The sequence below is a fragment of the Lithobates pipiens genome, unplaced genomic scaffold, assembly GCF_037356315.1.
Source record: "Lithobates pipiens isolate NorthernLeopardFrog02 unplaced genomic scaffold, aLitPip1_a1.2 Scaffold_8, whole genome shotgun sequence".
Classification (NCBI taxonomy): Eukaryota; Metazoa; Chordata; class Amphibia; order Anura; family Ranidae; genus Lithobates; species Lithobates pipiens.
In genome coordinates, this window is record NW_027507903.1 from 635,614,336 (window position 1) to 635,641,922 (window position 27,587).

Genomic DNA, 27,587 nt, shown 5'->3' on the forward strand with positions numbered 1-27,587 from the left:
TATTGTCTTTATCCAACCTTCCCCAACTACTAAGCTCTGGAACAACTGCACTAGTAAAGTGAACAGTCTACTTGCCTTTAGTAAATCGACCACCATGTTTGGTTTTGTGGACTGAAACGCATACAAGTGAAACTATGCTGCTTCTCTCTTCCCTACAAAAATATATGGCTTTAAAAATACATCTATGCTGTTGTGATTTTAGCTAAGGGTAAGCTGTATATCCAGTTGTAGTTAATTTCAGCACAGTGGGCAGGTGATATTTAGTTGTTTGTATTTAAGCAGATGCCTTTTTGAATTCTTTAGGGACCTGACATGTTTTGTGATTATAACAAAATATCTGTCAGATATGATCTTTAGAATTCATCCAACCGCTTCTACTGAAAAGCATATTTTACACCAGTTGCATCAGTTGAGGTTTCTTTCATTGCTCGGTGCTCAACCTTAAGGGATGGAAGTCCATCTACTTTTACCTCTCTTCCTTCTACATGGGATCGCCTTGTTCTGTGCAGTGAAAGGCGACAATATGACGGAGGGTGAGTACCCAGGAGACATAAAAATGGTGAAAGGTTTGGGGGATAAAACGCATCAAGAGAGACTTTAGGAACATACAAATGTACAGTCTGGAGGAAAGAAGGGAAAGGTTAGGCCTGACCGAAACCTTTAAATACATCAAGGGGGTAAATAAGGTTCAGGAGGGCAGTTTTTTTCAATGTTAAACCAAAATCAAGAACATGGGGACATGACCTCAAACTGGAGGAAACTATTCTAGAAAGTATTTGTTTACTGAAAGGGTAGTTGATGCTTGGAATAAACTTACAGCAGAGGTAGTGAGACAGTCAACAGTAAATGGCATCAAACATGCTTAGGACAAACATAGATCTATAGTCACAAATCCAACGGAGAAAAAAAAACAAAAAAAAAAACAGGCAGACTTGATAGACTACTTTCTGTGTTTCTATTCTAAATTCCGTAAGTTGGCTCATAGGGCCTGGTCAACAAAATTAACCAACAGCTAAGCAAAATGAAGACCTATGTAGGCAATCCATTCCAGACAGATAGACTATGACATTACACAGGGGCTAGTAAAAATATTGGGCTGCCAAGTCACCTCTATGACCAAATGTACTTGTATGTGGTCAACATGACTCAGTGAGTCTATGAGAAGACACCAGAAGTTGGTGAGAATATTAGATCTTCCTTACAATAGTCCAAGCTAGATGTTCCATTAAAAGCTACAGCCAATCAGAATTTTAATTTCACTTGTCTGACTTCACAGTGTTAGAATTAATCAATCTTGACTCAGCTTAGGATGACATCAGCTGGCTTGAAAGCCTGTTAGTATGATATAATGGTAGTGAGTTGCTTCAAGGTGGAATTTTTCTCTCTAATTCAATGGCTCAAATGCCTTAGCCTTACATTTACACCTAAGTATTACATACAAACATGGTACATACTTCATACTATGGTAAACAAGTATTGATCTAATTTATTATAGAATCATATCTCTATATAGTATAGATCTCTATATAGTATAGCAGTGATTCTCAACCAGGGTTCCGTGGAACCCTTGGGGTTCCTCCAAAGGTTGCTAAGGGTTCCTTCAGCATTCGGCAATTTCTGCCTCTCAGATAAGTTACCACTGACACCATTGATCTTTTTAGCTATCTGTAATGAGATCATTCTTCCCAATGACCACAAGTGTAAGGACCATTCCTCTCACTTACCATCACACTAATGTATAATGAGTTGTAGAGTTCTAATTTTTAGAAGGGATTCATCGAGACCAGAGAACTATTTCAAGGGTTCCTCTGTTGAAAAGGTTGAGAAAGGAGATGTAGTATAGAACCAACTGTACTGTACAAACGTTTTAGGCTGGTGCGAAGAAATGCTGTAAATTAAGAATGTTTTTTTTTCCATATATATATAATATATATATTAATTGTTTATTCTGATCAATGTACAAAATGCAAAGTGAGGGAATGGACAAAAAAAAATCTAAATCAAATTGGTGTGACCACCCTTTGGCATCAAACCAGCATCAGTTCTTCTAGGTATACTTGCACACAGCTTTTGAAAGAACTCGGCAGATAGGTTGTTCCAAACATAATGGAGAACTAAACACAGTTCTTCTGTGGATGTAGGCTACTTTGATTCATGCTTACCTCCCTTTGATATCAGAAAAAGTCCAGCAGTGCCATCAGCACAGAACTGGCAGAAACCAGTGGGAACCACGTGCACCCATCTACTGTCTGGAGAACTCTGGCCAGAGGTGGTCTTCATGGAAGAATTGCAGCCACAAATCTATATCTCCCACATGGAAACACGGCTAAGTGACTCAACTATGCAGGAAAACATAGGAACAGAAAAATTACAGCAGGTGCTCTGAACTGATGTGTCAAAATGTGAAATATTTGGCTGTATAAGGAGGCAGTTTGTTGGCAAAGGGGTTGGAGAGCAGTACAATAATTGGTGTCTGCCAGCAACAGTGAAGCATGGTGGAGATTCCCTGCAAGTTTGGGGCTGCATTTCTGCAAGTGGAGTTGGAGGTTTGGTCAGGATCAATGGTGTCCGCAATGCTGAGAAATACAGACAAATACGTATTCATCATGCCATACGATCAGGGAGGCACATGATTGGCCCCAAATTTATCCTGCAGCAGGACAACAACCCCAAACATACAGCCAATATTATTAAGAACTATATTCAGCATAAAAAACAGGGAGACCGTAAGTGATGGTTTGGCCCCAACAGAGCCCTGATCTCAACATCATGGAGCCTGTCTGGGATTACATGAGGAGACAGAAGGATATGAGGCAGCCTACTTCCACAGAAGATTTGTGCTTAGTTCTCTAAGATGTTTGGAACAACCTACCTGTCGAGTTCCTTCAAAAACTGCAAGTCTAACTAGAAGAACTAACGATGGTTTGAATGCAAAGGCCGGTCACATCAAATATTGATTTGACTTTTCTCAAGCCTCTCTAATCCTTTAGGACTCCCTACCCCAATTTGTCTATCTCCTACTCTATCCATTTTTAGGTGATCCCTGAAAACCCTTCTCTTCAGAGAAGCCTATCCCACATCCAAACAACTGTATTTCCACTATCTCCATCAGCTCATCCCCACAGTTATTACCCTTTGTATCACTTGACCCTCCCTTTTAGATCATAAGCTCTAATGAGCAGGGCCCTCTGATTCCTCCTTTATTGAACTGCATTGTAACTGTACAGTTTGCCTTCATTTTGTAAAGTGCGGTGCTAACTGTTGGCACTATAGAAATCCTGTATTAATTCTTGTACTTTGAGTAAATACAAAAAGTCCCTTACAAGATACCTACTAACCGCAGCAAAAACCCTCATTCCCCTACACTGGAAAACCACTCACTTCCCTCTGGTCAAGGATTGGTTGGACAGAGTCCAGTACCTATATAAGATGGAAGAGATTCTGGCGATGAAAAAAGAAAACAGTGAGAGTTTTATCAAAACATGGCAGCCATGGTTATTATTTACCTATTCAACCGAATACCAAACACTCCTTGTATAAAGACATAGATATAAAACCCTTACAATATAGCATTCATAATTTTATATATATGTGCTATAAGTTTATCAGTACACTATTAATACCTCCCCCATCCCCCCTCTTTTCCTAACCTCCTCTCTTTCCTTTCTCCCCCCCCCCCCCGCCCCCCCCCACCAACTCCCTATTCTTGTCAATGTAAATGTAGCACTAACCCCCGAAGGAGCTGCTGGTTTTATTGGGCTTACCGCTACCTTCTGGTCTGCTTCTCCGTCTATGGATTCCCGTGGTAGATGGCCCAAAGAAATGTGGAAACTGACACTGAATCTTCTTTTGGATTATTTATTTGAAACATAAACAGAGTCTTTCAATGTAGGGTAGAGGGTTAGGAGTACGTTCAGGTACTTTAGAATGCAAAAATGGAAAGTCTCTTATAGGAAAATCCAGAGAATAGCAACCGTTTCACAACTGGATTTTACAACCCCGGATAGACCTCCTCTCACTAGGCCTAGCAGCCGGTAGAGTGTTCGGAAAAGTCTCTGCCATAGATTGGAGTGTAGGATGTTTGATAAAGTCTATGCCACAGACTTGGATAGGACAGAGTGTAGGATAGATGACAAATTTAAGGAGCTATCATACGGTACCAGTATCTCTCAGCCGATCTGGCAATACTGAATAAGTGTTGATCCAGGTTGCGTCCTTCAACTAAGCCTCCAGGCTCCTTCAGAGAAGCCAGCCTTGCACACGGCCTTCTCCTGAAGAGTCTTCCCCTGGGGTTCTTCAGTTGCTGGGCCTCTCCCTTCAGATGAAACAGCACCGGACCACCCTTGGATCAATAGGCCCCGAAATCCACTCAGGCCTGTTCCTGCAGTTGTGTTGCCTCAGGCCAGCCAGCCCTGAGACTAGAAATGCATGATTCCGCACCCCAGGCCAGGAGGGCCATGGGACTGGGTCAGGAGGACCTCCAGAACCAAACAGACAGAAAATAATCTCTGGAACCCCAGAGCATGTGATGTCGGCACCTTAAATACCACCTCCCAGAATGCACAGCAAGGAGAACACTCCCACTGGGCTGGTTCAGAGAGAACAGTGGCATTCAATACACCCAGCTAAACTGCGTTCTCACACAGGTGTCGCAGTGACAGCGACACCTGCGGTCAAGGAGAACCCAGTGCAACCCAGCTGGACTGGTACTGAAACCAGAAATTTAGAAAATTAACCCCAAAACCCAACTGTGGTTTCAGGAAAATTAACTTTGAAAAAAAAACATAGCGCCTGCTCGTCAGGAGCCAGCGCTACATAAACAATTTATCTTTCTTCAATAAAATTCTTGATTGGGAAAAATAAATAAATAAATCCTGTATAACTAGAACTTAACAGCTAGGCTGAATATAAGAAGCCTGACTTTTAGGTTAGGTTCACATTTGTGTGGGTCCAGGGACATGTGTAAATTGCCCATGTTCCCCAGCCTACAGGTAAAATGCACTGCTCTTTAGCAGACATGCAGGGATGTCTTTAATTCTTAATGGCAGCCCCACTCATTGGAAATGCAGCATGTTTTCAGGTGCAGGAAATGGCATGGTTTCACAGAACCATATGCTTCAATGGAGCTAAAGTTTTAAAAAAAGGGTCGGGGCATTTTGCCCATGTTTATGGCATGTACAGCAGCCCACTTGAATCAATGGGCTGCTGTGACCATGAAAATACACCCTCCCAAAGCCTTAGACTAAGAAGTGACTAAGGAGTGATGTCTGCATGCTTTCCCCTAGTGTCATGGACCCGCTGGCACTTAAGACAGTTCTTTTCACATTGGAAGAAACTTCGCCTCACTCAAGCCATCAAAATACTGACACCCATGCGGGAGAACCTCCGCTGGAAGGCAAGGGGGGGACTCTTTCCAGGTCTCACTATTTAATGGACCATACTTGCACAGATGCCAGCTCAATTGGCTGGGAAGCACACTGTGGAGACTCCAGGATACAGGGCAAATGGAAGTTCGCTACTGAGAGCATTGTATCCAACCTTTTGACACTGACATTGCTGCAAACTAATTCTTCTTCAAATGGTCAACAAAGCAGCAGTTTCATATATTCAGAGGCAGGGGGATGAACAGATTTTTCCTATTGAAGGAAGTAAAACCAATTATGCTCTGAGAAGAACCTTGTAGACCCAAGAGTGGTCTACTGGTCCAGCAAGTTGAATGCCGAAGCAGACCCGTTGTCCTGGAATTTCCCTGGACAACAAAAAGGTGTCTCTTCACCCTCACATCTTAAATCATTGATCTCTGGGATCTACCACAAATATTCAGCAAACAAACTGCTGATGTTTATCTTTTGTTTCCTTCACTGTCTAGTGGAGGATGTGGGTGGCATTTCATGTCCGGGGAATTGCAGTCAGTACTACACTTTCCCTCCCCCTCCACTTACCATGAAATTCCTTATGAGGTTGTTGAATGAGCCAATAGAGGGTCTTAGCCATTCTCCCTTATTGGTCAAGCAGGCCTTGGTTTCCATTAGTGATGCACCTCAGCTCTTGTCCATCTGTACCTATTCCTCCTTTTCATTGTCTGCTCACACAGGTGGAGTTTTTCCACTCAAATCTCTACAGGCTAGACCTTCAAGTATGCTCAGCTGGAGTCATGTCAACACTTCCTAAATCAAAGAAGCGCCATGTATGCATGTATATGGGAGAAGGTTTTCTCATTTGCTGTTCCACTTCTGGAGTTCCTTCAAACTGGTCTGAATCTAGGCTTCTGTCTTACCTCTCTTATAGTTCAAATATCTACTCTCTCAGCAGTAACAAATTAAAAATGGGCAGATAACCCACTGGTGGTACAGTTCCTTAGGGGTGTTATGAAGATTAGGCCCCCTGAAAGGCACCCTTCCGACAATGGGACCTGGCAGTGGTGCTGGAAGTTCAAGCAAAACATGCAGTAGAGCATTGTTCACTATGGGATATAACACCAGGGCTGTCTAACATTGACTGGACCCAGGGCAAACATTTTCTTTGGCCCCCTATTTCATGCAATTTCGCTCTCCACATGCTTTGAGCCATACAACAAATAGCAGCTAGACTCAAAATCAGTTTACTGAATCAGTTTAGGCAGCAATTGCGTTTGTTTGCCAGAGGTTACGGTGTATCATCCCCGCTCACTAACTGGCTGCTAGAGGTTACAGCACACATTATGGCTCACTGTTATCTTCTAGAGGTCACAGCACATGACTTCTGCTTGTTGATTGGTTGCTAGAGATTACTGTACATCAATACTGCTCACTGATTGATTGCTAAAGGTTGCTGCACATCTATACCACTCACTAATTGGTTGTTAGAGGTTACTGCACATTATTACTGCTCACTGATTGTTTGCTAAAGGTTACAGCACATCGTCTCTGAAGACAGGTTCCACCTCTAATTTGCTTACTTTTTCAGAACAGGCTGATGTTAGGCTTAATGACCACAGTTGTAGGCAGGACTTACAAGCATGCTCCTTTACCTCCCCTGTAGATCGCATTCAGCAGAAGTAATGATGGATGTGACCTCAGACAGACATAATATACATATGAATGCTGCCTCTATTTACATATCAATGCCATGGTCCATGACTATTTACATATTATTACCACAACTATTTACATATAAATTCAGGTTATTTACATGTAAACACAGGGTCTGCAGGTGAGTCATCTGAATAGGGCAGAGCTGGGCAGCTGCAACAGAAGTTTACACTGAGATATCGGGACACAGCACGGGACTAAAACTTCAAGGGATAAGGGAAAGTATGAGGCAGCTGCTTTGGGCCCCACTACAATTATGGGGCCCAGGGCAGCTGCCCCTTTTGCCCTGCCTTAAAAACAGTCCTGTATAACAGCAGAATCAAAATTTCTGATAGCCATTAAATCAGGCATACGATTGTCAGTGTTTCAGGCCCTTTGTTTCACGCAAAGAGTACATTTCCTTTTTCCCAGGTAAAGTGGAATTGCGCCTCATGGAGGTCTTGGTTCCAAAGGTGTCATTATCTTTCCACTCGGTCAGCATATGGGCTCTCCCAACCTTTCCAGGTAGTCAAACTGGTTGTCTGCATGAGCTGGATGTAACTAGCATTCTCAAGGCCTACCTGGCAGCCACAGCACTCTTCAGAGCATCAAACAGATGCCCTGGAAAAGGAAGCCTCCTATAGGTTAAAAACATACAGTACATAAAGCGTACAGGATAGGGGGTATGAAGCCTCCTTAAAGTATGAAGGCTCATTCGACAAGACCAATGGTGGCAGCCCTGTCCAGGGTCTCCATTGAAACCATTTCTAAAGCGGCTACCTGGTATTTCCAGCGCACCTTCCTGAAACACTACAGAGCTGATCAGGGTGTCTTGACAACAGTAAATTTTGGAAGACAAACTGTTCAGTCAGCATTGTATTTTCCTAAATAAAGCTTTTCTATTGAGCATCAACCCACCCGTTTCAGCTAGTTATTTGTCACAGGTATATGCTGCCATGGAGGCACCAGGAACGTGTGTACACACATGAGCCAAGTATTGCTGGTATTGCTGGTTCAACAGAAACAGACTGACATTTGTTCAGTGTTTACAGCAGCCTGTCCAACAGAAACTGGCCTAACGAAAAAGGCACAACGGGGAAGATTGCCACGCTAACATTACGTGTGTTAGTATGGAGATCTGTCATTTTCCTTCCTGGGTTGAATGAAAAAAAAATGCATAGTATGTACCAGGCTTCACCATAATTTTTATTTTCCCAGTGCCTATCTATAGTATGACAGCATACATTCCCACACATGGTATCAGAGCTTTACGAAGAATGCTGGGGGTGTCCTTATCTTTTCTTTTTAACCACTTGCTTACTGGCCACTTAAACCCCCCTCCTGCCCAGACCAATTTACAGCTTTCAGCGCTGATGCACTTTGAATGACAATTGCGCGGCCATACAACACTGTACCCAAATTAAATTTTTATCATTTTTTCCCCCACAAATAGAGTTTTCTTTTGGTGGTATTTAATTACAGCTGGGAGTTTTATTTTTTTGCTAAGCAAACAAAAAAATGCAAAATAAAAAAAAATAAAAAATCATGTCTAATAGTTTGTTATATTTATATTTTGCAAACAGGTACATTTTTCTCCTTCATTGAAATGCGCTGATGAGGCGGCACTGGTGGGCACTGATAGGCTGCACTGGTGCGCTATGATAGGCACAGTTAAGGCAGCACTAATAGGCCCAGATAAGGTAGCACCAATAGGCACAGAAAAGGCAGTACTGATGGGCATAGATAAGGCGACACTGATGGGCAAAGATGGGCACAGATAAGATGGCACTGATGGGTGGCACTGAGGGGTGGCATGGATGGGTGGCACTAATGGGCACTGATAGGTACCACTGATATATGGGACTGATGGGCACTGATAGGTGGCTCTGATAGGTGCCACTGCTGGGCACTGATGGGCGTCACTGATGGGCACTGATGGGCACTGGTAGATGACACTGATGGTCACGGATATGTGGCACTGAGGTGCAGCACTGTTGTTGAGGCAGATTGAGGCAGATTGTGGGCACTGATATGTGGCACTAATGGGTGGCACTGTGGGCACTGATGGGTGGCACTATGGGCACTAATGGGTGGCACTGATGGGTGGCACTTTTTCCCATACTTTAGGTGGCACTGGTAGGGGGCAGGTGGGCACTGATGAGCTGGCCCCAGCTCGCTATGATCGGGACTGAAGTCCCTCTCACAGCCACCGGTGATCAGCTTTTTTTTTTCTCATAGACTCGCTGATCACAGAGTGTGCCATGCGCGCCCCTCAGGGGGCGTGCAGGCCACTCGTGCACAGGACGACATCAATAGACGTCGTCCTGGCAAAGCAGGTCCGCGCTGTAGACGTCATTCGGCTATAGCGCGGATCTCTAGCGGTTATACTATTCACCAGTCTTGAGGGAAGATTCACAGCCAGATCTATGTCACAGATAGGCTCACATGGATAGGGGCCAGGAAAGGAAAATTACAGTAAATAGTTAATATAATTCTCTTTATTTTATACATGTAATTTTAACATTTAGGCCTCATGCACACTGGACGTTATGATAACGTTATAAAAGCGCTAGTAGCTTTACAGTGAGTTTTTCAATGTTTTTGCAATAGGGAATTATATTGGTTGTTGCTTTATTAACCAAAAATCATTTTAGTTGCAGCTGTCGTTACAATGTCAATCATCTGTCTTCATATTATCTTTTTATTGCAGAGTTCCTTGTTGACAATCATACTGTCACACCAAGACCGACTACTATGCAGAATGTAATCCCTCCACAGTGTGATAATTGCACAAAAGAAATGACCAAACATTACATGACCACCGTGCTACGCACCGATCATACCACACAGGGGCCTTCTCCTCCACCATCTCCCACAGAATACATCCTGATTCGTGAATCAGGAGAAGTCTATCTAAGAATAAAGGCAACCTTCATAGTAATACTGAACATCACCAAGATCAGAAATGTGAGTTAGTCCTCCTGAGTATAATCTAGAAGTTGTAAAGGCTCAATAACCAATGGCAATGAAGAATGTTAATTCTACTTGTAGGTTAGGATTGGTTTAGATTATCTCAGAGTAACAGAAGGGTCACATGAAAGTTGGAAACATTCCAAAAGATGGAAATCACAGTGTCGCTGATTGTATGATCTGGATTAGGTGACAGGTTACTACAGTTATATGCAGGAAAATTGTATCTCTTTGGGTTGACACTGGTTGGGCTCACCAGCCATGGGAGATGTTTTCCAGCTTTGGGTTCCATCTTTTTCCCGGGAACACGCCAGCAATCCAATTGTATTCCAAACAAAGGCAGCATGATGACTCTTTGTCAATAAACTTTATTGTACAATGTTCATTGCATCTCCCTCCAATCTATCTGTTCTACTCTATAACATTTCACCCTCTGTCAGGGCTTGGTCATAGAAGTACATATTTCCTATTTAGGTGGAAAAGTCATCTTGTACAATATTGATAGAAAAATGGATGAAATAGTAAAAAGATGATAGAAATTTGCACAATCCATCACTGGATTTTAATATTAATGTTGCTTTAACCTTAGCTTTATACTATTAAATAAAGACTGAACCAAGGTGTATTTCAAAAGGCCTATAATGCACCTCTCAGCGCCAGATTCAGCAAACCAAAAATCCAAAAAAAGTATAACATATATACGTGACCCGTCCAGTTCCTAAAAAGTACCAAAGAGGTCGACAAGATAGCAGCCGTTTAAAAAATAAAACAATTATGTAACAAGTAGTACAAAAATCAATCAGTCCAATTACTGAAAATGTCAGTACTAAAACAGCACTGTAGGCAAAGTCCGAGATAGAATGGTGTAAAATTAATAAAAGTCCTTAATGTGCAGAAAAGGTAACAATAGTGGTTTAATTAGCGTTGCAAGGTGATACCGGTGTTTATTCCAAGTGCTATTAGTATGCCATCCACCAGATTTTCACAGGTTTTCACCACGTGTAGCACATCCCCCTAGGGGGTTAAACTCACGAGACAGAGCTGAAAAAAGCGCCTTTAAGGAGCTATTCCCTCTATAGGTTTACCACATTTCCATTGCCATCCACTAGGGTCCAGCTGCCAAAAGTGCTCCAAACACGTCATAAAACATAAAGAAGAATTTGCACATAGCGTAGTTCTGTTTTATTTCAACGTTAGTCACATAAAGACCCCCTATAATAATCTGTGTACATTATACAAAAGTAGTACAGCATTTAAAGAATGTATGTTCTATCACCGTATTTTCCAACGCCAGGAGCGTCCGCATGTGTCTCCTTGCTGACACTCTGTGTCACTTCCTGGATCTGGTTAGCGGTGGAACGCAATCGTCACTTCCCGGAAACTTTGTGTAGGCCACTCACTGACGCGTTTTGTCACTTCCGACTTCAACAGAGGGCATGGCTACACGACTAAGGAGGCAGGTTTATATTGCTACGTTTTGGCGAGAGCCAATAGAACGCCACCCAGCCCACACGACGCTGCACATTGTCATGGTAACTGTACGCGATCAGCTCTAAACACAGCGGGGGATGGAGAGAGCAAGCAAACATGGTCCGGTACCAAATGGATAACTTAATAACCACTATGGCAGTAGCGGAATGTCCACATTCAGAGCAACATACAAAACAAGACACTAAGCAGAAATGGTCAATAAAACAAAAAGTAAAACTTAATGAAATACAAAGTAAATGCACTCTCCTTAGAGAAAAAACTGATTTCCCCAAAGAGAGTGCATATCATAAAAGCGCGACATATGCCACATATAAATAGCAGCAATATCCAAAGAAGACATTGAGCTCTGCTATAATCTAAAATATGGGTACATACATATTCATAATGAAATAAAATATAGCAAAGCATTCTTCCTGCGATATTGGTCCAAGACTAAACACATAGATCAAAATTATAAAAGCAGGATATATTCCATATCAGCCCATATAAAATTATAAAGGGCTACTTGTGACTAAAACATAAATTTAGGGTAATGTGTCAAAGAATACGTGAGTACCCATAACATACAGGTAGCTAAAATTGATTGTAAAAAAATAAGCCTCAGAGCACAATATGTGCCACAGCAAATTCATACTGCATATCATAACTAACCTAGAGGAGAGAATGATCCTATATATAAAAAAGTGCACAAAAAAATAAAAATAAAAATAAACATGTGATGCAGATCATAATCTCAATCAGACTACCAACAGTCATGAATGGAGCTTCATCTTGGGATTCCATGCACAGTATAGAGAAGTGGAGGACATTTTTTCAGCACACTGGCACATTCTCTTGATGGATAGAACACTTCAACCTGTACTTCCCTCAAAACCAAGTTTAATCTATAGGAGGGCCCCTAACTATCCAGATAAAATAGTAAAAAAAGTTTTAGATCCCCCATCCCACCCTCCCACTTTCTAGGAGAAAGATGGGTTCTATGCCTGCAGAAAATGTAAGGCCTGTAAAGAAGTTAATAGACCTCTGAGAACCATTGACAGGTTTGTATCTACATCAAATAACAAAGAATTTAGAATCAAAGAGTTTATCACATGTAACACCCCATATGTAGTCTATGCTATGCAGTACCCTTGTGGGTTGATTTGTATTGGCCGTACAAAAAGATTATTAAGGATCCGTATAGCAGAACATATTGCCAACAATTAATTAGGCTTCAAGGATCACAATGTATCTTTACACTTTAAGATCCACCACAATCACGACCCATCTGGGTTAAGGTTTTGGGATATTGACCACATGAAACCCTCCTGGGGAGGTTCAAATCTAGGGCGTGAACTCTCTAAATGTGAAACTGAATGGATATATTTAATAAACACACTAGCACCGAAAGGATTAAACGTGGATTTAGATATAAATTGCTTCATTAGTGACTACTAATTCCCCTCTCATTGGATATGGGTTATGATATATTTTATATCATCAATACTTAGCTATTTGAGCACTGTATCAAATAATAGAATCCAAGATTTGGCATATTATATCTTGATTTTTATTTTTATGTTTATCTCTTGTGCATTATGATCTGCATCACATGTTTATTTTTATTTTTTTGTGCACTTTTTTATATATAGTATCATTCTCTCCTCTAGGTTAGTTATGATATGCAGTATGAATTTGCTGTGGCACATATTGTGCTCTGAGGCTTATTTTTTTACAATCAATTTTAGCTACCTGTATGTTATGGGTACTCACGTATTCTTTGACACTTTACCCTAAATTTATGTTTTAGGTCACAAGTAGCCCTTTATAATTTTATACAGGCTGATATGGAATATATCCTGCTTTTATAATTTTGATCTATGTGTTTAGTCTTGGACCAATATCGCACGAAGAATGCTTTGCTATATTTTATTTAATTATGAATATGTATGTACCCATATTTTAGATCATAGCGGAGCTCAATGTCTTCTTTGGATATTGCTGCTATTTATATGTGGCATATGTTGCGCTTTTATGATATGCACTCTCTTTGGGGAAATCAGTTTTTTCTCTAAGGAGAGTGCATTTACTTTGTATTTCATTAAGTTTTACCTTTTGTTTTATTGACCATTTCTGCTTAGTGTCTTGTTTTGTATGTTGCTCTGAATGTGGACATTCCGCAACTGCCATAGTGGTTATTAAGTTATCCATTTGGCACCGGACCATGTTTTCTTGCTCTCTCCGTCCCCCGCTGTGTTTAGAGCTGATCGCGTTCAGTTACCATGACAATGTGCAGCATCGTGTGGGCTGGATGGCATTCTATTGGCTCTCGCAGCGGCAGATGTAGCGATATAAACCTGCCTCCTTAGTTGTGTAGCCACGCCCTCTGTTAAAGTCGGAAGTGATGAAACGTGTCAAGGAGTGGCCTACACAACGTTTCCGGGAAGTGACGATTGATTTCCACCGCTAACCAGATCCAGGAAGTGACACACAGTGTCAGCAAGGAGACACATGCGGACGCTCCTGGAGTTGGAAAATACGGTGATAGAACATACATTCTTTAAATGCTGTACTACTTTTGTATAATGTACGCAGATTATTATAGGGGATCTTTTATAGGGGGGCTTGTGGCAATGGAAATGTGGTAAACCTAGAGAGGGAATACCTCCTTAAAGGCGCCTTTTTCAGCTCTGTCTGGTGAGTTTAACCCCCTAGGGGGATGTGCTACACATGGTGAAAACCTGTGAAAATCTGGTGGATGGCATACTAATAGCACTTGGAATAAACACCGATATCACCTTGCAATGCTGATTAAACCACTATTGTCACCTTTTCTGCACATTAAGGACTTTCATTAATTTTAAACGGTTCTATCTCGGACTTTGCCTACAGTGCTGTTTTAGTACTGACGTTTTCAGTAATTGGACTGATTGATTTTTGTACTACTTGTTACATTATACTATTAAATATTGTTGTTTTTAAATAGGAGGGTTTCTTACAAGGGGTAGGTATGATATTAGAGTAGTGATGAAATAATGGTTTGGATATAACATGGGTTCACAGTACATTTATGGTTGGTGGTCCAGGCAAAATAATGTCGGATTTCACCAGGCCTAATGCTTAGAAGAGCCAATAGTTGTGTTTTTTTTTCTGGACATATCCGCTCATCCCTACAATAATGTAGTTGCAGTAAGGTGGATCACCCTATGTGCTTGTTTTTAGCTGATTAAATAACAATGTTAAAGGCCAAGTTCACCTTTTAGATCAACAGGCCCATGCAGACAAGGGACCCCAGGTGTTTAAAATACACTGTGCCATTTGTAAAAATATTGTATTACCCCTTGTCCACTAAGATACATTCATAAATGCTGGTATTCAAGGGGTAAATACAAGCTCACTGTATTTTCTCTGGAAAATATATTTTGGATAAACAATTGTGACAATATCATGCAACATAAAATATTACAACTGACACCATTTTATTCTACAGGGCTTTTTGTTTCAGAAAACAATATAAATTTGGGGGTGGGGGTAGAGGGTTAAAGGGGTTGTAAAGGTAAATATTTTTTCACCTTAATGCATTCTATGCATTAAGGTGAAAAAACATCTCACAGTGCCGGCGCCCCCCCCCCCCCCCTCCGTTTTACTTACCTGACCCCTCGAAAGTCCAGCGCTCGCCCCCGACGTCCTCTTCGCAGCTCAGCCTGGCCGCTGATTGGCTAGAGTGGATGGATTGAAAGCAGCGCAGCCATTGGCTCACGCTGCTGTCAATCACATCCAATGACACAGCGCGCCGGGCCCGGGGCCGAGTGATACAGCGAGCGGCAATAGCCTCCGGCTGTATCACGGGAGCGCGCCCACAAGTGCTTCTCACCATGCGAGGGAGCACATATGAACGTGAGAAGTACTTGCAGGAGGAAGCAGAGACAGCCGCCGAGGGACCCCAGAAGAGCAGGTTCGGGGCCACTCTGTGCAAAACTAGCTACACAGTGGAGGTAAGTATAACATGTTTGTTATTTAAAAAAAAAATAACTTTACAACCCCTTTAACCACTTGCCGACCAGCGCACGACGATATACGTCGACAGAATGGCACGGGCAGGCAAATGGGCGTACATGTACATCCCTTTAAGTTTGCCGCCCTGCCATCGGGAGCGCGCCGCCGGCGGCGCGCTCCCGCGCTGGTCGGGACCCCCGTGAGTCCGGTCACGGGACCCGCGGACTCGATCGCCGTGGGCATCCCCGCGATCGTCTCACGGAGCAGCCGAATGGAGAAGTGCCGTTGTAAACAACATATCTCCATTCTGCCTAGCAACTAGTGACGCTGATGTCTGCTCCATGTGATTGGAGCAGAGATCAGTGTTCACTAAATGAAAGCCCAACCCCCCCACAGTTAGTAACACGCCCCTAGGAACACTTAACCCCTACACTGCCACCCACTGGTTAACCCCTTCACTGCCAGTGTCATTTACACAGGAATCACTGCATTTATATAGCAGTGATTACTGTATAAATGACAATGGTCCCAAAAATGTGTCAAAAATGTCCGATGGGTCCCCCACAATGTCGCAGTCACAATAAAAATCACTGATCGCTGCCATTACTAGTAAAAAAAAAATAATAAAAAATTATTAATAAAAATGCTATAAAACTATCCCTATTTTGTAAACGCTATAACTTTTGCACAAACCAATCAATAATCGCTTATTGCATTTTTTTTTACCAAAAATATGTAGAAGAATACGTATCGACCTAAACTGAGGGAAAAAAATGTTTTTATATATATTTTTGGGGGATATTTATTATAACAAAAAGTAAAAAATAATGCGTTTTTTTCAAAATTTTCGCTCTATTTTTGTTTATAGCGCAAAAAATAAAAACCACAGGGGTGATCAAATACCACCAAAAGAAAGGTCTATTTGTGGGAAAAAAAGGACGTCAATTTTGTTTGGGAGCCACGTCGCACGACCGCGCAATTGTCAGTTAAAGCGACGCAGTGCCGAATCGCAAAAAGTGGTCTGGTCTTTGACCAGCAAATTGGTCCGGTCTGAAAGTGGTTAACTGGTTACCGACCGGCGCGCGCTGATGTACATCGGCAGAATGGCACGGGCAGGCATATTGGCGTACAGGTACGTCCGATCTTCAATGCCGCCCTGCCATCGCGAGCGCGCTCGCGTGCCGGTCGGGACCCCCCTGAGTCCGGGCGCGGATCCCGCGGACTTGATTGCCGCGGGCATACCCGCGATCGTCTCACGGGCGGCTGAATGGAGGAAATGCTGTGTAAACAGCATTTCCCCATTCTGCCTAGCAACTAGTGACGCTGATCTCTGCTGCATGTAATTGGAGCAGAGATCAGTGTTCACTAAATGAAAGCCCAGCCCCCCCACAGTTAGTAACACACCCCTACACTGCCACCCACTGGTTAACTCCTTCAATGCCAGTGTCATTTACACAGGAATCACTGCATTTATATAGCAGTGATTACTGTATAAATGACAATGGTCCCAAAAATGTGTCAAAAATGTCCAATGTGTCTGCCGCAATGTCACAGTCACAATACAAAAATCGCTGATCGCTGCCATTACTAGTAAAAAAAAAATTATTACCATATTTATCGGCGTATAACACGCACTTTTTTCCCCTTAAAAGCAGGGGAAAATCGTGGGTGCGTGTTATACGCTGATCCCCCGAAATTCTGAGCCTCTGTGTGGCTTTCTGCCGCCTTCAGCTCTTCAAGGTGACTTTCGGCCACCTTCGGCCATTATCGGCGGCTTTCGGCCATCTTCGGCCATTCTCGGCTGCCTTCGGCCGTTCTCGGCAGCTTTCGGCCGCCTTCGGCTCTTCTCGGCGGCCAAAAGCTGCGGAGAATGGCCGAAGGCGGCCGAAAGCTGGCGAGAAGAGCCGAAGGCGCCGGAGGCCTGCCAAGAACTACCGCACACCGCCGAGATACACATCCGGCTCTGTATCTCGGCGGCGGCATTTAAAAAAAAAAAAAAACAAATGGCAAATAAAATAGACAAGGCTGCAATGGGGGACAAGACTGCAATGGTGGACAATGCTGCATAAGGCTGCAATGGGAGACAAGACTGCAATGGTGGACAAAGCTGCATAAGGCTGCAATTGTGGACAAGGCTGCATAAGGCTGCAATGGTGAACAAGGCTGCAATGGTGGACAAGGCTACAGATGACACTGATGGGCATATAAATGTAAGTTTTTTTTTTTCCACTTAAACTTCCCTCCTAAAAGTTTTTTTCCTTAAATTTCCCTCCTAAACTTGGGGTGCGTGTTATACGCCGGTGCGTGTTATACGCCGATACATACGGTAATAAAAATGCCATAAAACTATCCCTATTTTGTAAACGCTATAACTTTTGCGCAAACCAATAAATCTCTTATTGCGATTTTTTTTTTTTGCCAAAAATATGTAGAAGAATACGTATTGGCCTAAACTGAGTGAAATTTTTTTTTTTATATATTTTTGGGGGATATTTATTATAACAAAAAGTAAAAAATAATGCGTTTTTTTAAAAATTGTCGCTCTATTTTTGTTTATAGCGCAAAAAATAAAAACCGCCTAAAATATAGGCTCCTGAAGTTCATGGCAATTTCAGCTGCACACTCAAATTTAAGGTTTGTTGGGTATCTATCTCTCGGTGCAAACTCATCTTTTATATTTTCCAGAAAATGAGTTTCCTATACCTTTGTGGTAATATTGTACAGCACAAAAAATTGGAACTACCACTATTTTATTCTTAAGGGTGTCTGCTTTCAAAAAAATCTATATTGTTTGGGGGGGGGGGGGTTTATATAATCTTAGGCCTAAAATTTTCTTTTCCACATGTGTGCAAAAACAGCTCTGGCAGTGAAAATGTTAAAGTTGATAAAAAAACAAAACCAAAAAAAAACTGTGGAGATCGCCAGATACCCTCAGGGGAAATGCAGATGTAGCAGGAAACATGTGACCTCCACTTCCACGCGTTGTGTCTATTGGTTGTTTGTTACATTAAAGTTAATCAAAAAAGGCGGAGTGGAGGTCACTTTCCTGCCAAAAGTGGAGCTCCAGTCTGCAGCCAGACCCCATTTGAAGATTATCACTATAGTTTTCTGTGGAGGCTCAGTGGCCATTTTATTGTAGCCCATGTCCTGGTAAAAAGCCAGGACATAGAAATGTAAACAGTGGGAGTAGGGATGGGCTCAGGCTTGTTCGGATCATACCCACGAGGAAGCCCTCCCTCACTGCACACCACCAAACATAGGCAGTGAGGCATTTCCTGGCCCGCAGCTGCACACACACACACGCTGCTTATGATTGGTGGTGTCCAGTGCTGGCTTCCTGTTGGAATTACTCAGGTGGGTTTGGGACTACGATCTGACCATGCCTGAGCCCATCCCTAATTGGGAGTATTTCAGTCAGGCTTCTCAGGTAAAAGAAAAGGCCTACAGGCATATTTATGTATTTTAAACATCTCCCCCCCCCATCTGCATGGGCAAGTTTAAGGAAGTGGTGAAGTTGGCCTTTAACATGAATATGTTCTACCTTTTTAAGATTGGAAATTGTGTGAATTGAGTGCATATAAATGTCCTCATCCCTCTCTATCACCTTTACCTCTATGACAAAGCCCTGGCAGAGGGGGAGACATGTCAGAAGAAGAGAATTATATAAGATAAAAACAGACAATGGGGCCTAAACCCCATTGCCAAACAAACCTGATTTCTTTTTATGAAGAGGCAAGTAAAACCTTGGACAGAGGGGTGGCGGTGGATGTGGTATACTTGGATTTTGCAAAAGCGTTTGTCACAGTTCCTCATACATAGCTAATGTGTAAGGTACAGTCTACAGGCTTGGAAATATCAGTTTGTAAATAGATAGAAAACTGTCTAAAAGACAGAATTCAGAGAGTAGTAGTTAATGAGTCTTATGCCGCGTACACACGATCAGACTGTCCGGCGGAGTTAGTCTGGCGGACAAACCGCCGTTAAGTCCACCGGACTGTCCAAACGAGCGGACCTGCCCACACACGTGACTTTTCCAGAGGACTAGGTTCCACCCTCAGATGATGTCGGTACGATGAAACGCGTTAGATTGGAACCTTACGACAAACAGTGAGACAGCAGCAACCGAGAGATCAGGAGAGGTCGGTCTGAGCCACGAGATAGGAAAGAGACATAGCCCGTGGATGGGAGAGTGGTAGGACAATCTGTATACACCTGAATATCTTGTTGTGAGCAAATGAACCAATGCCTAATTAATCTTGGATGTTTGTGCATGTAAAATTCTTTGTTTTATAAAAAAATTTAAAAAACTTATGGTTTTGCGGAATTACACTATATTTGTTCTCTCCACACATTCGTTTTTTTGGAGATATTGGGTTAATGAGATGTGTAGGATGGAGGAATGAGAAGTGATCTGAAAAAGCCACGTTGATTCTCGAGAAGCTGATTATACCAGCGGGTTCTGGTAAGAGCACTACCAAAGGGGGATTTCACCTATCAAATATCCCCTTGAGTGTGTTTTCTCCGCACGTGTGAAGGTGTTTTGGAGAGACGGGCTGTGGTGCAGCAGATTTCAATACATGAAAGGACTTATTCATTTTTTTATATATACATCTAGATATGTTATATATTGGTTGAACAATGATGGACTTTTAATGGGGTTTCCTTTCTGTTTTATGTTTACTCATTGATACATTTATTTATATTTAATGAGGACATATTATCATTAACATCTGCATTTTGACTGATGAAATAGCGCTGCTAGATCTATATGTGATTAATTATTTGTATATATTTATTTATTTATGGATCTGTTTGTATAATAACTGTGATTTATTTCTATGAGGAATAAATATAAAGCAGCTGCTAGATTGGATTAGGAATCCCACGGCTTCCAGTACACACACACGTTTAGTGTGTGAGCGCTTGTGCTTATACAACAAGTTGGACAAGGGTGATTTAGTATTAACTTTGATAGAGCATCTTACAAAATAGTTCAAACCGCCTGGATTTATAGCAATGTCCTGATCTTACAGTGTACAAAGTTTGGCTCTTAGCGGGCTTGTAGTTCTCTAGGTATAAATATGTCAGCCAAAGTACAGTAGGTTCAAGTTGCAGACGGCAGAGGATAGGCATCTGTCCGTATACTGTTTGGCACTGCCAGAATCTGCCTCAGAACAGCAATAACAGCAGTCCCTTAATCCAGGTACTAATTCATAGTTCCCGGGAGGTGCAGGTTCTGAATAGTCTCATAAGAGTTCTAGAGCATTGGCAGCACAGTTCCGCATATACACCTATTAAGAAACTGCCCGGAGGTTCTCACCACTCCCTTGAGTTGACATAATGGTCCAGGTATACAGCTCCTTGGTTCTTGTCCTGTGTGTTGGAAAGTTCACATAAAGCCGATGCACTATGCCTGGTAGAGCTGTGCGAGTGGCCGATCTGGCTCCCCTAGGATGATGGAAGGCATGATGGAGCACAGGGCCTAACTAGTGCTGCCTACGTCAATGAGTTCCGATAGTTTGGGGGGACATGCAATGAACATGGTTTATTCAACCTGTTAAGTTTACAATGAATTCTCACTCTACAAATGTTATGCATATTAATAGCATTTAATAGCAGCATTAATAGCATTAAACCATCACCCTGGTCTGACGGATCCTTGTGTTCTTCAGGTCACCATCCCATCACCTCCAATCACAGAGGCCCATGGACGGTGTGATAACGATCTTGTAGGTCTGACATTCATCTTTCCAGGAGGAGGTCTTTGGCTGAAATTCAGAAAGGTATGGAGAGCACAGACTGGGGAGTGGGGAGGGTGGGGGGTAATTATTTACTGGCAAAAGAATGCCAGTAAATACATAAATTTTTGTTTTGTGACCATATGTAGATGGGGTGTCTTTGCATATTGAAGGCAACTTTGATTTCATTAATAAGGGTATAATCTTCACTGATGTTTTACTGGCCAGCTTGGACATAGAGGCTCTATACAGTAACACACAGTAGACTATACTTTGGGCCTCCAGGTGTGTGAATATGTAATTTTAATACTCAGGGCGTTGCCTTCCAGTCATACACAGAATGCATTTTAGAACTCTTAAGATTTTGTGTTGGAGCACAACGTATTCCTATTTGATGGCAAGATATACAAACAAAAGAGAGGGACTGTGATGGAAACAGCGTGTGCTCCACCTATGCCAACCTCCTTGCTGGTCTTCAAAGGGGATCTGGAGATCTATACATCAAGAATTTTACTATGGGCGTATATCATAGATAATGTGTTCATCTTGTGGCAGGGTGCAATGGAGACCTTTGATGATTTTGTAATCCACTTGAACAACAATGATATATGAATGTTTTTCACGCCAACACGGCACCACAAACCTACCATCTGACCCACGTCTCGGTCTGAGAAGAAGCTCCTTGCATCTCCAAGCGCCACTCCAGCACCCACAAGAGGATACTTTAACTCCCCTATTCCAGCTAACGAAGGCTCCATGGATTGAACACTGCACCTACAGTGAGCTTGCTTATATTTCTCCATCCTTACCTCCACTGGTATAGAGGTATGAAGGAGGTAATTGGGTTCATCCTCAATATTCCTTAGTTTCCAGCCTACATAACCACTTTTCACCATAAACTTTGACTCTGTATCTGAATATACCAATATACCACCATTCATTAGACTACCTCCCCCCCCATGTGTTTGACCCATTTACCTAACCTACCTTCTTCCACTTCCGTTCCCTATACCCTTACCCTAAAGGTTTAGCTCCTCATTATTGGTAATACAGTCTCCCTATGAGCCCCAGGAGTGCCCCTTTCTTTGCTATCTTGCCCACCCCTTCCCACCAACCCTTTTTACCCTATCTCTTGTTTTAGTGATGCCGATACAGGACCCCCTTATCTGGCATTCCTTACAACCACCTTCTTAGTTCAATATTAATTTGAATATTTATCTTAGCTCCTGGTGTTCATACTGTCCTTGCACCTCACTTCTTTGAACTAAAAAAGCATGTCCAGAATTTCAACAAATTTAAACTTGGTGCCAATAGCATTCCCTGTTATTGTTTTTTTTATGTGCTTTACTACTGAATAGTGTTAGAAGAATGGTTCAGTCCAAACTATACAATATACAAAGACCAGCTGAATTGTCCCAATCCCACGAGACACGCACGCGCTTGATGCATCAATTTCTTGAACGTAATTGCCCAAAGCTGACTGACACTAACCTCAGAGACAGTTTAGAGGGACCTATTAGTCCACTTGAATGGGACGCAGCCCTTAAACAAACCAAAGTAGGAAAGTCCCCAGGCCCGGATGGGCTTCCAGCAGCATATTACAAAACGTTTTCGGACACTCTGAAAATACCATTTATCAAAGCATTTAATTCCCTGACTAGCCCCGCAAACATGTCCCCCGAAATGTTGGAAGCCCATATCGTAGTGATACCCAAAGGAGATAAAGACCCCACGCAATCCGCCAATTATAGGCCAATTTCATTGCTTAATGTGGACATCAAAATCTTTTCCAAAATTTTGGCGAACAGATTGCTAAATATTGTCCCTAACATAATCTCATTAGATCAAGTTGGTTTTGTTCCGGGAAGGGAAGCCCGGGACAACACTATTAAAGCCATAAATATTCATCATATAATTAGAACCTCCAAACAACAAAGCTTCTTCTTATCTCTGGATGCGGAGAAGGCATTCGACAGGGTGGCTTGGGACTATATGCACGCAGTACTGCAACATGTGGGTCTTGGCCCGAAACTGATCAATTTCATTCTATCTCTTTATGAAAATCCCTCTGCGAAAATCAGAGTTAACAATACCCTGTCGAGTGCCTTCTCCATCCAAAACGGAACCAGACAAGGTTGCCCCTTATCCCCTATTCTATTTATCCTAACCTTGGAACCTTTACTCAATAGCATTAACCGTAATCAAGACATTAAGGGTGTAATCACAGGAGATAAAATTAGCAAGCTAGCCGCGTATGCTGACGATATACTGTTGTTTCTCTCTGACCCACATACCAGCATTCCGATCCTCTTAGATGAATTCCATAAATTTGCCCTGTTCTCTAACTTCAAAATTAATTTTGGAAAATCATACGCTCTGAATATCTCCCTTAATTCAACTGTGGTAGCACAATGTAAATCAAACTTTCCTTTCCAGTGGAACTCAAATAATATCACATATTTAGGTATCAAGATCCAGAGTGACTTAACCAATCTATATGTTGATAACTATCCGACCATCCTCAAAAAGATTAATGATGACCTTAAGAATTGGAGTAAATTGCCCGTTTCCTGGTTCGGAAGAGCTGCAATAATTAAGATGAACGTTCTCCCTCGCATTTTGTATGTGTTCCAGGCCATTCCAATAGGTCTCCCTCCAGCTTTCTTTAGGGCGTATAAATCCGCATGCATTAAATTCCTTTGGGGCCTACATAGACCTAGGGTCAACTATGCACAACTCATCCTCCCCAAACATTTGGGAGGGATCGGTTTACCAGACGTATGCAACTATTACGCCGCAACCCATTTGACCAGAATTATAGACTGGAACATCCATGCACAAAAAAAAGATTGGGTATACTTAGAGTCATCTTCCACTAAACTCCCTATACGCTCTTTACCATGGCTAAATCATGCACATTATAAAGCTGACGTCGATTCACACCCTCTCATCGCCCCTACGCTGAGATGCTTTTGCGCTACTTGCACGAAACACCTGATTTCTTCGGTCCCGGGCCCGCTTACTCCTTTGAAGCTTAACCCGGACTTCCCCCCTGGAATGTGCAGACACTTTCTCCGAGACCACTGGTCATTTGATTTAATTCTATTACAACACTTCTACTCTAAAGGACAAATACTTTCAGCTGATCAATTAGCGACGATACATGACAAGCCCCCTATACCAAGCTGGACTTTTCAGCAAACCACACACTACTTACGTTCTGTTGCCAAAATAAAAGATTGCTCTAGAAGATTGACACCCTTCGAATCTTTGTGTATGTCGCCCACACCTCAATCACATCTCATTTCTCAAACTCATTCTCTCCTCTTCCATGATCATACACCCAAATCTCTTAGAACCTGTATAACTTGGGAGAAAGAATTAGACATCACTTTGTCATCGGCAGAATGGGAAACTATACTTCTTCACATACACAAGGGCTCGCTTAATGTTTGTACCCAAGAAAACGGCTATAAGCTCTTCACGCGGTGGTACAGAACTCCGGAACTTTTGCATAAATGGAGTCCGAGCGCCCCTGTAACATGCTGGCGCTGCCAGATAGCAAAAGGCACACTTTTACATATTTGGTGGGATTGTCCCCGAATTCAGCCCTTTTGGAAATCAGTCCATACAATAATTCAGAAGGTCACCACTTACACATTACCCTTCTCCCCAGCACAATTTTTGTTACACCACACTAATGTAGGCACTTCAACATACCGAAAGTCCCTGCTTATTCATTTAATTAACGCTGCTAAACTTTGTATCCCCAGACACTGGAAATCCCAAAGTAGTCCGTCCATTAAAGAATGGACGATGAGAGTCCAGGCAATAGCCGACATGGAGGAACTTATACACATTTCGAAAGATACCCCGCATAAATTCACCCAGAAATGGGCTTGCTGGAAGGATTTTGAGACCACCCCAGATTATAAGCTCATTTTTCTCAATCCTTGAACGATCGACGGTTAATATCCCCCATAGGTAACTGATCTGGTTGTGTGTTTTTTGTTTTTTCTTTTCTTTTTTCTTTCATACTGTCACCCTGTGACCTGTTGTAATTGTTTATACTCCATTTTTTGCAGTCTATTTTCGTACTTTATGTGATTAATCCCCGTAAGATTTGTAATGCCCCCAATGTAGTTCTTTCGCTCCTAGACCCGAACACTATATTTAGACTTTTCTATTGTCTTATCATAGCTGGGATGTTATACTTCATTGATATCTACTGATGATTGTTTGAGCTACTTCCCGTACTTCACTCTTACTTCCCTTTCATCTCTCTTTTAACCCCCCCCCCCCCCCCACCCGCTCCCCCCCTTTCTCCTTTCCTTGCCCTTCTTACAATGTCCGTCCTCCCCCCCCCCCCCCCCCATTTTTCCCTCACCAATCTCCCATGTTCTTTTCTTAGATCTAAGAGTATCTTGTAATGTAAACGGTTATACTAGACATAGGGCATAGATCCAAATTGCTCTTGTTACAGACAATATAGGACGATTTTATGCTAACACCTTCAGTTTACCTCATTTCATCAAGACTGGAGATTTTGTTCTGTTTTTCTTCTTCATATGCTGTTTACAACATACGTGACTTTGATTGTATGTAAATCTGTTATTTGTATTCTTATTTACAATAAAATATTTCGGAAAAAAAAAAAAAAAAAAGAAGAATGGTTCAGCTCGAGCATGTGTTTGGACCAAACATTAGCTGTTTGCCCCCCGTTCAGAGACCTTCTGGATTATCGGGTCTTTCGACAGTTTGTTCGGCCCACCCAATGACCCCAATGCACTGTGCTACTGTACAGTGCATTGGAAGCCCTGATTGGCTGAAGCAATGAAAGCTTTGTCCAATCAGGGCACATAGCACTGCCAGAGCCATGATTGGACACTGTTAGGATGACTCTATCCAATCATGGCTCATTGCTCTTAGTCCCTCCCCGCACTGTAAAAATATTCTTCCCATAGCATCCATAACGGGTCTCTATTCAGTGATACTAGCGAGAGTGTAATGTGAACATTTATTTTTACTCAGGGCTGGCCCAAGACATTGTGCTGCTTGGGTCCAAGAATTAAATGCTGCCCCCCCCCTCAAAAAAAAAAATCACGGCCACCAAAAGGCCCCCACATTCATTAATTGATATCATGATAAGTATTTACTCATCAGTGTCCAGCAGTGTAGCTTATCAGTGCCCACCAGTACAGTCCACCAGTGCTCATCAGTACCACCTCATCAGTGCCCAACAGTGTCACCTGATCAGTGCCCACCTATGCAGCCTATCAATGCAGCCTCGTCAGACAATCCACACAGGCATCACATTGGGGAGAAGCCGAATGACCTGGCAGCCAGCTCGCTCCACATCCGATCAGCACTCTGGGGATCACAGCACTGCCGCTCCCACTCCTCCTTATTTAGCTGAACCTGCAGCTGCAGCCTCGGCCTCGGACTTCTCCCTACCATACATCGGGGGGAGTGTGAGAGTCAGCGGTGCTCCCAACCCTGTCACCTCCCCTCCTCCCTGTGGACTACTACAGCTGCCTCAATCAATGCTAGTGGCATTGTGGGCCATGAGGCGGCCCCCAATGTGCAGGCAGAGCAAGAAGCATGACACTGCACACTAGAGGGAGGGAGTCTCAGGTCCTCGGGCAGTCCATCCTCTTAAATTGCTGCCTGGGTCCCATGGACCCACCAGGACCCATGGTAGGGCTGGCACTGTTTTTACTTTAATGTCAGTTTAGTGCAAAACTAGTGATAGTGCAGCATGAGTGCAGTGCAACCATTCATTTTTACTTAAAGCGTAACTCTACTTTTGTTGAGAAAAAAATGTACATTGCAAGGATTGTGTAGCGCCGGCTACTGAAGAGCACGCGCTAAGTTTTTTGAAAGTTACGGTTACTCTCTCTCTCAGAGCCCACCCAGTGGGAGTGTCACTCTTGCTGTGCTTTCTGGGACAGGGTACTTAACATGCAGATGTCACGTAGTCTGGGTGTTCTGGTCCAGAAGGATGTTCTGATTCCATGGTCCTGGTCCTCCTGACCAGCCGCCAGGAAGGCTATGGCCTGGGGTGCAGATCCACCCGACTTACACGTACGGGTTGGTTTCATAGCAAGAGCTTGGAGGGGCTAAAGTACCTAAGTGAATCCAACCTCGTGGGTATTGCCAATCTGGCTGAAAGATCCAGTTATCACACGAGTGTTCCATAAGTGTTGGTTTCCTGAAGTCTACAACACCATCTGTGGCAGAGACGTATTCCTGTATGTTCTACAACAACATCTGTGGCAGAGACTTGTTCCTGGGTAAAGCACCTTGTTGGCTGCTAGGCCTTGTGAGAGAGAGACTTTCCAACTTGAGTGAACATCCAGCTGTG

The 27,587-nt window shown here is 42.7% G+C and overlaps 1 protein-coding gene across 1 annotated transcript in view; it reads left to right on the top strand.

Moving 5' to 3' along the window:
* Positions 1-385: 385 nt before the first annotated feature.
* Positions 386-27,587, top strand: part of LOC143961561 (uncharacterized) — a 456,309-nt gene continuing 429,107 nt past the window's right edge. Inside the window, exons 1-3 of the mRNA XM_077470870.1 lie at positions 386-533; positions 9,760-10,016; positions 21,158-21,268. Of these exons, the coding sequence (XP_077326996.1) occupies positions 449-533; positions 9,760-10,016; positions 21,158-21,268 (453 nt within the window). The 5' untranslated portion in view covers positions 386-448. The remainder of the gene's footprint in view (positions 534-9,759; positions 10,017-21,157; positions 21,269-27,587) is intronic.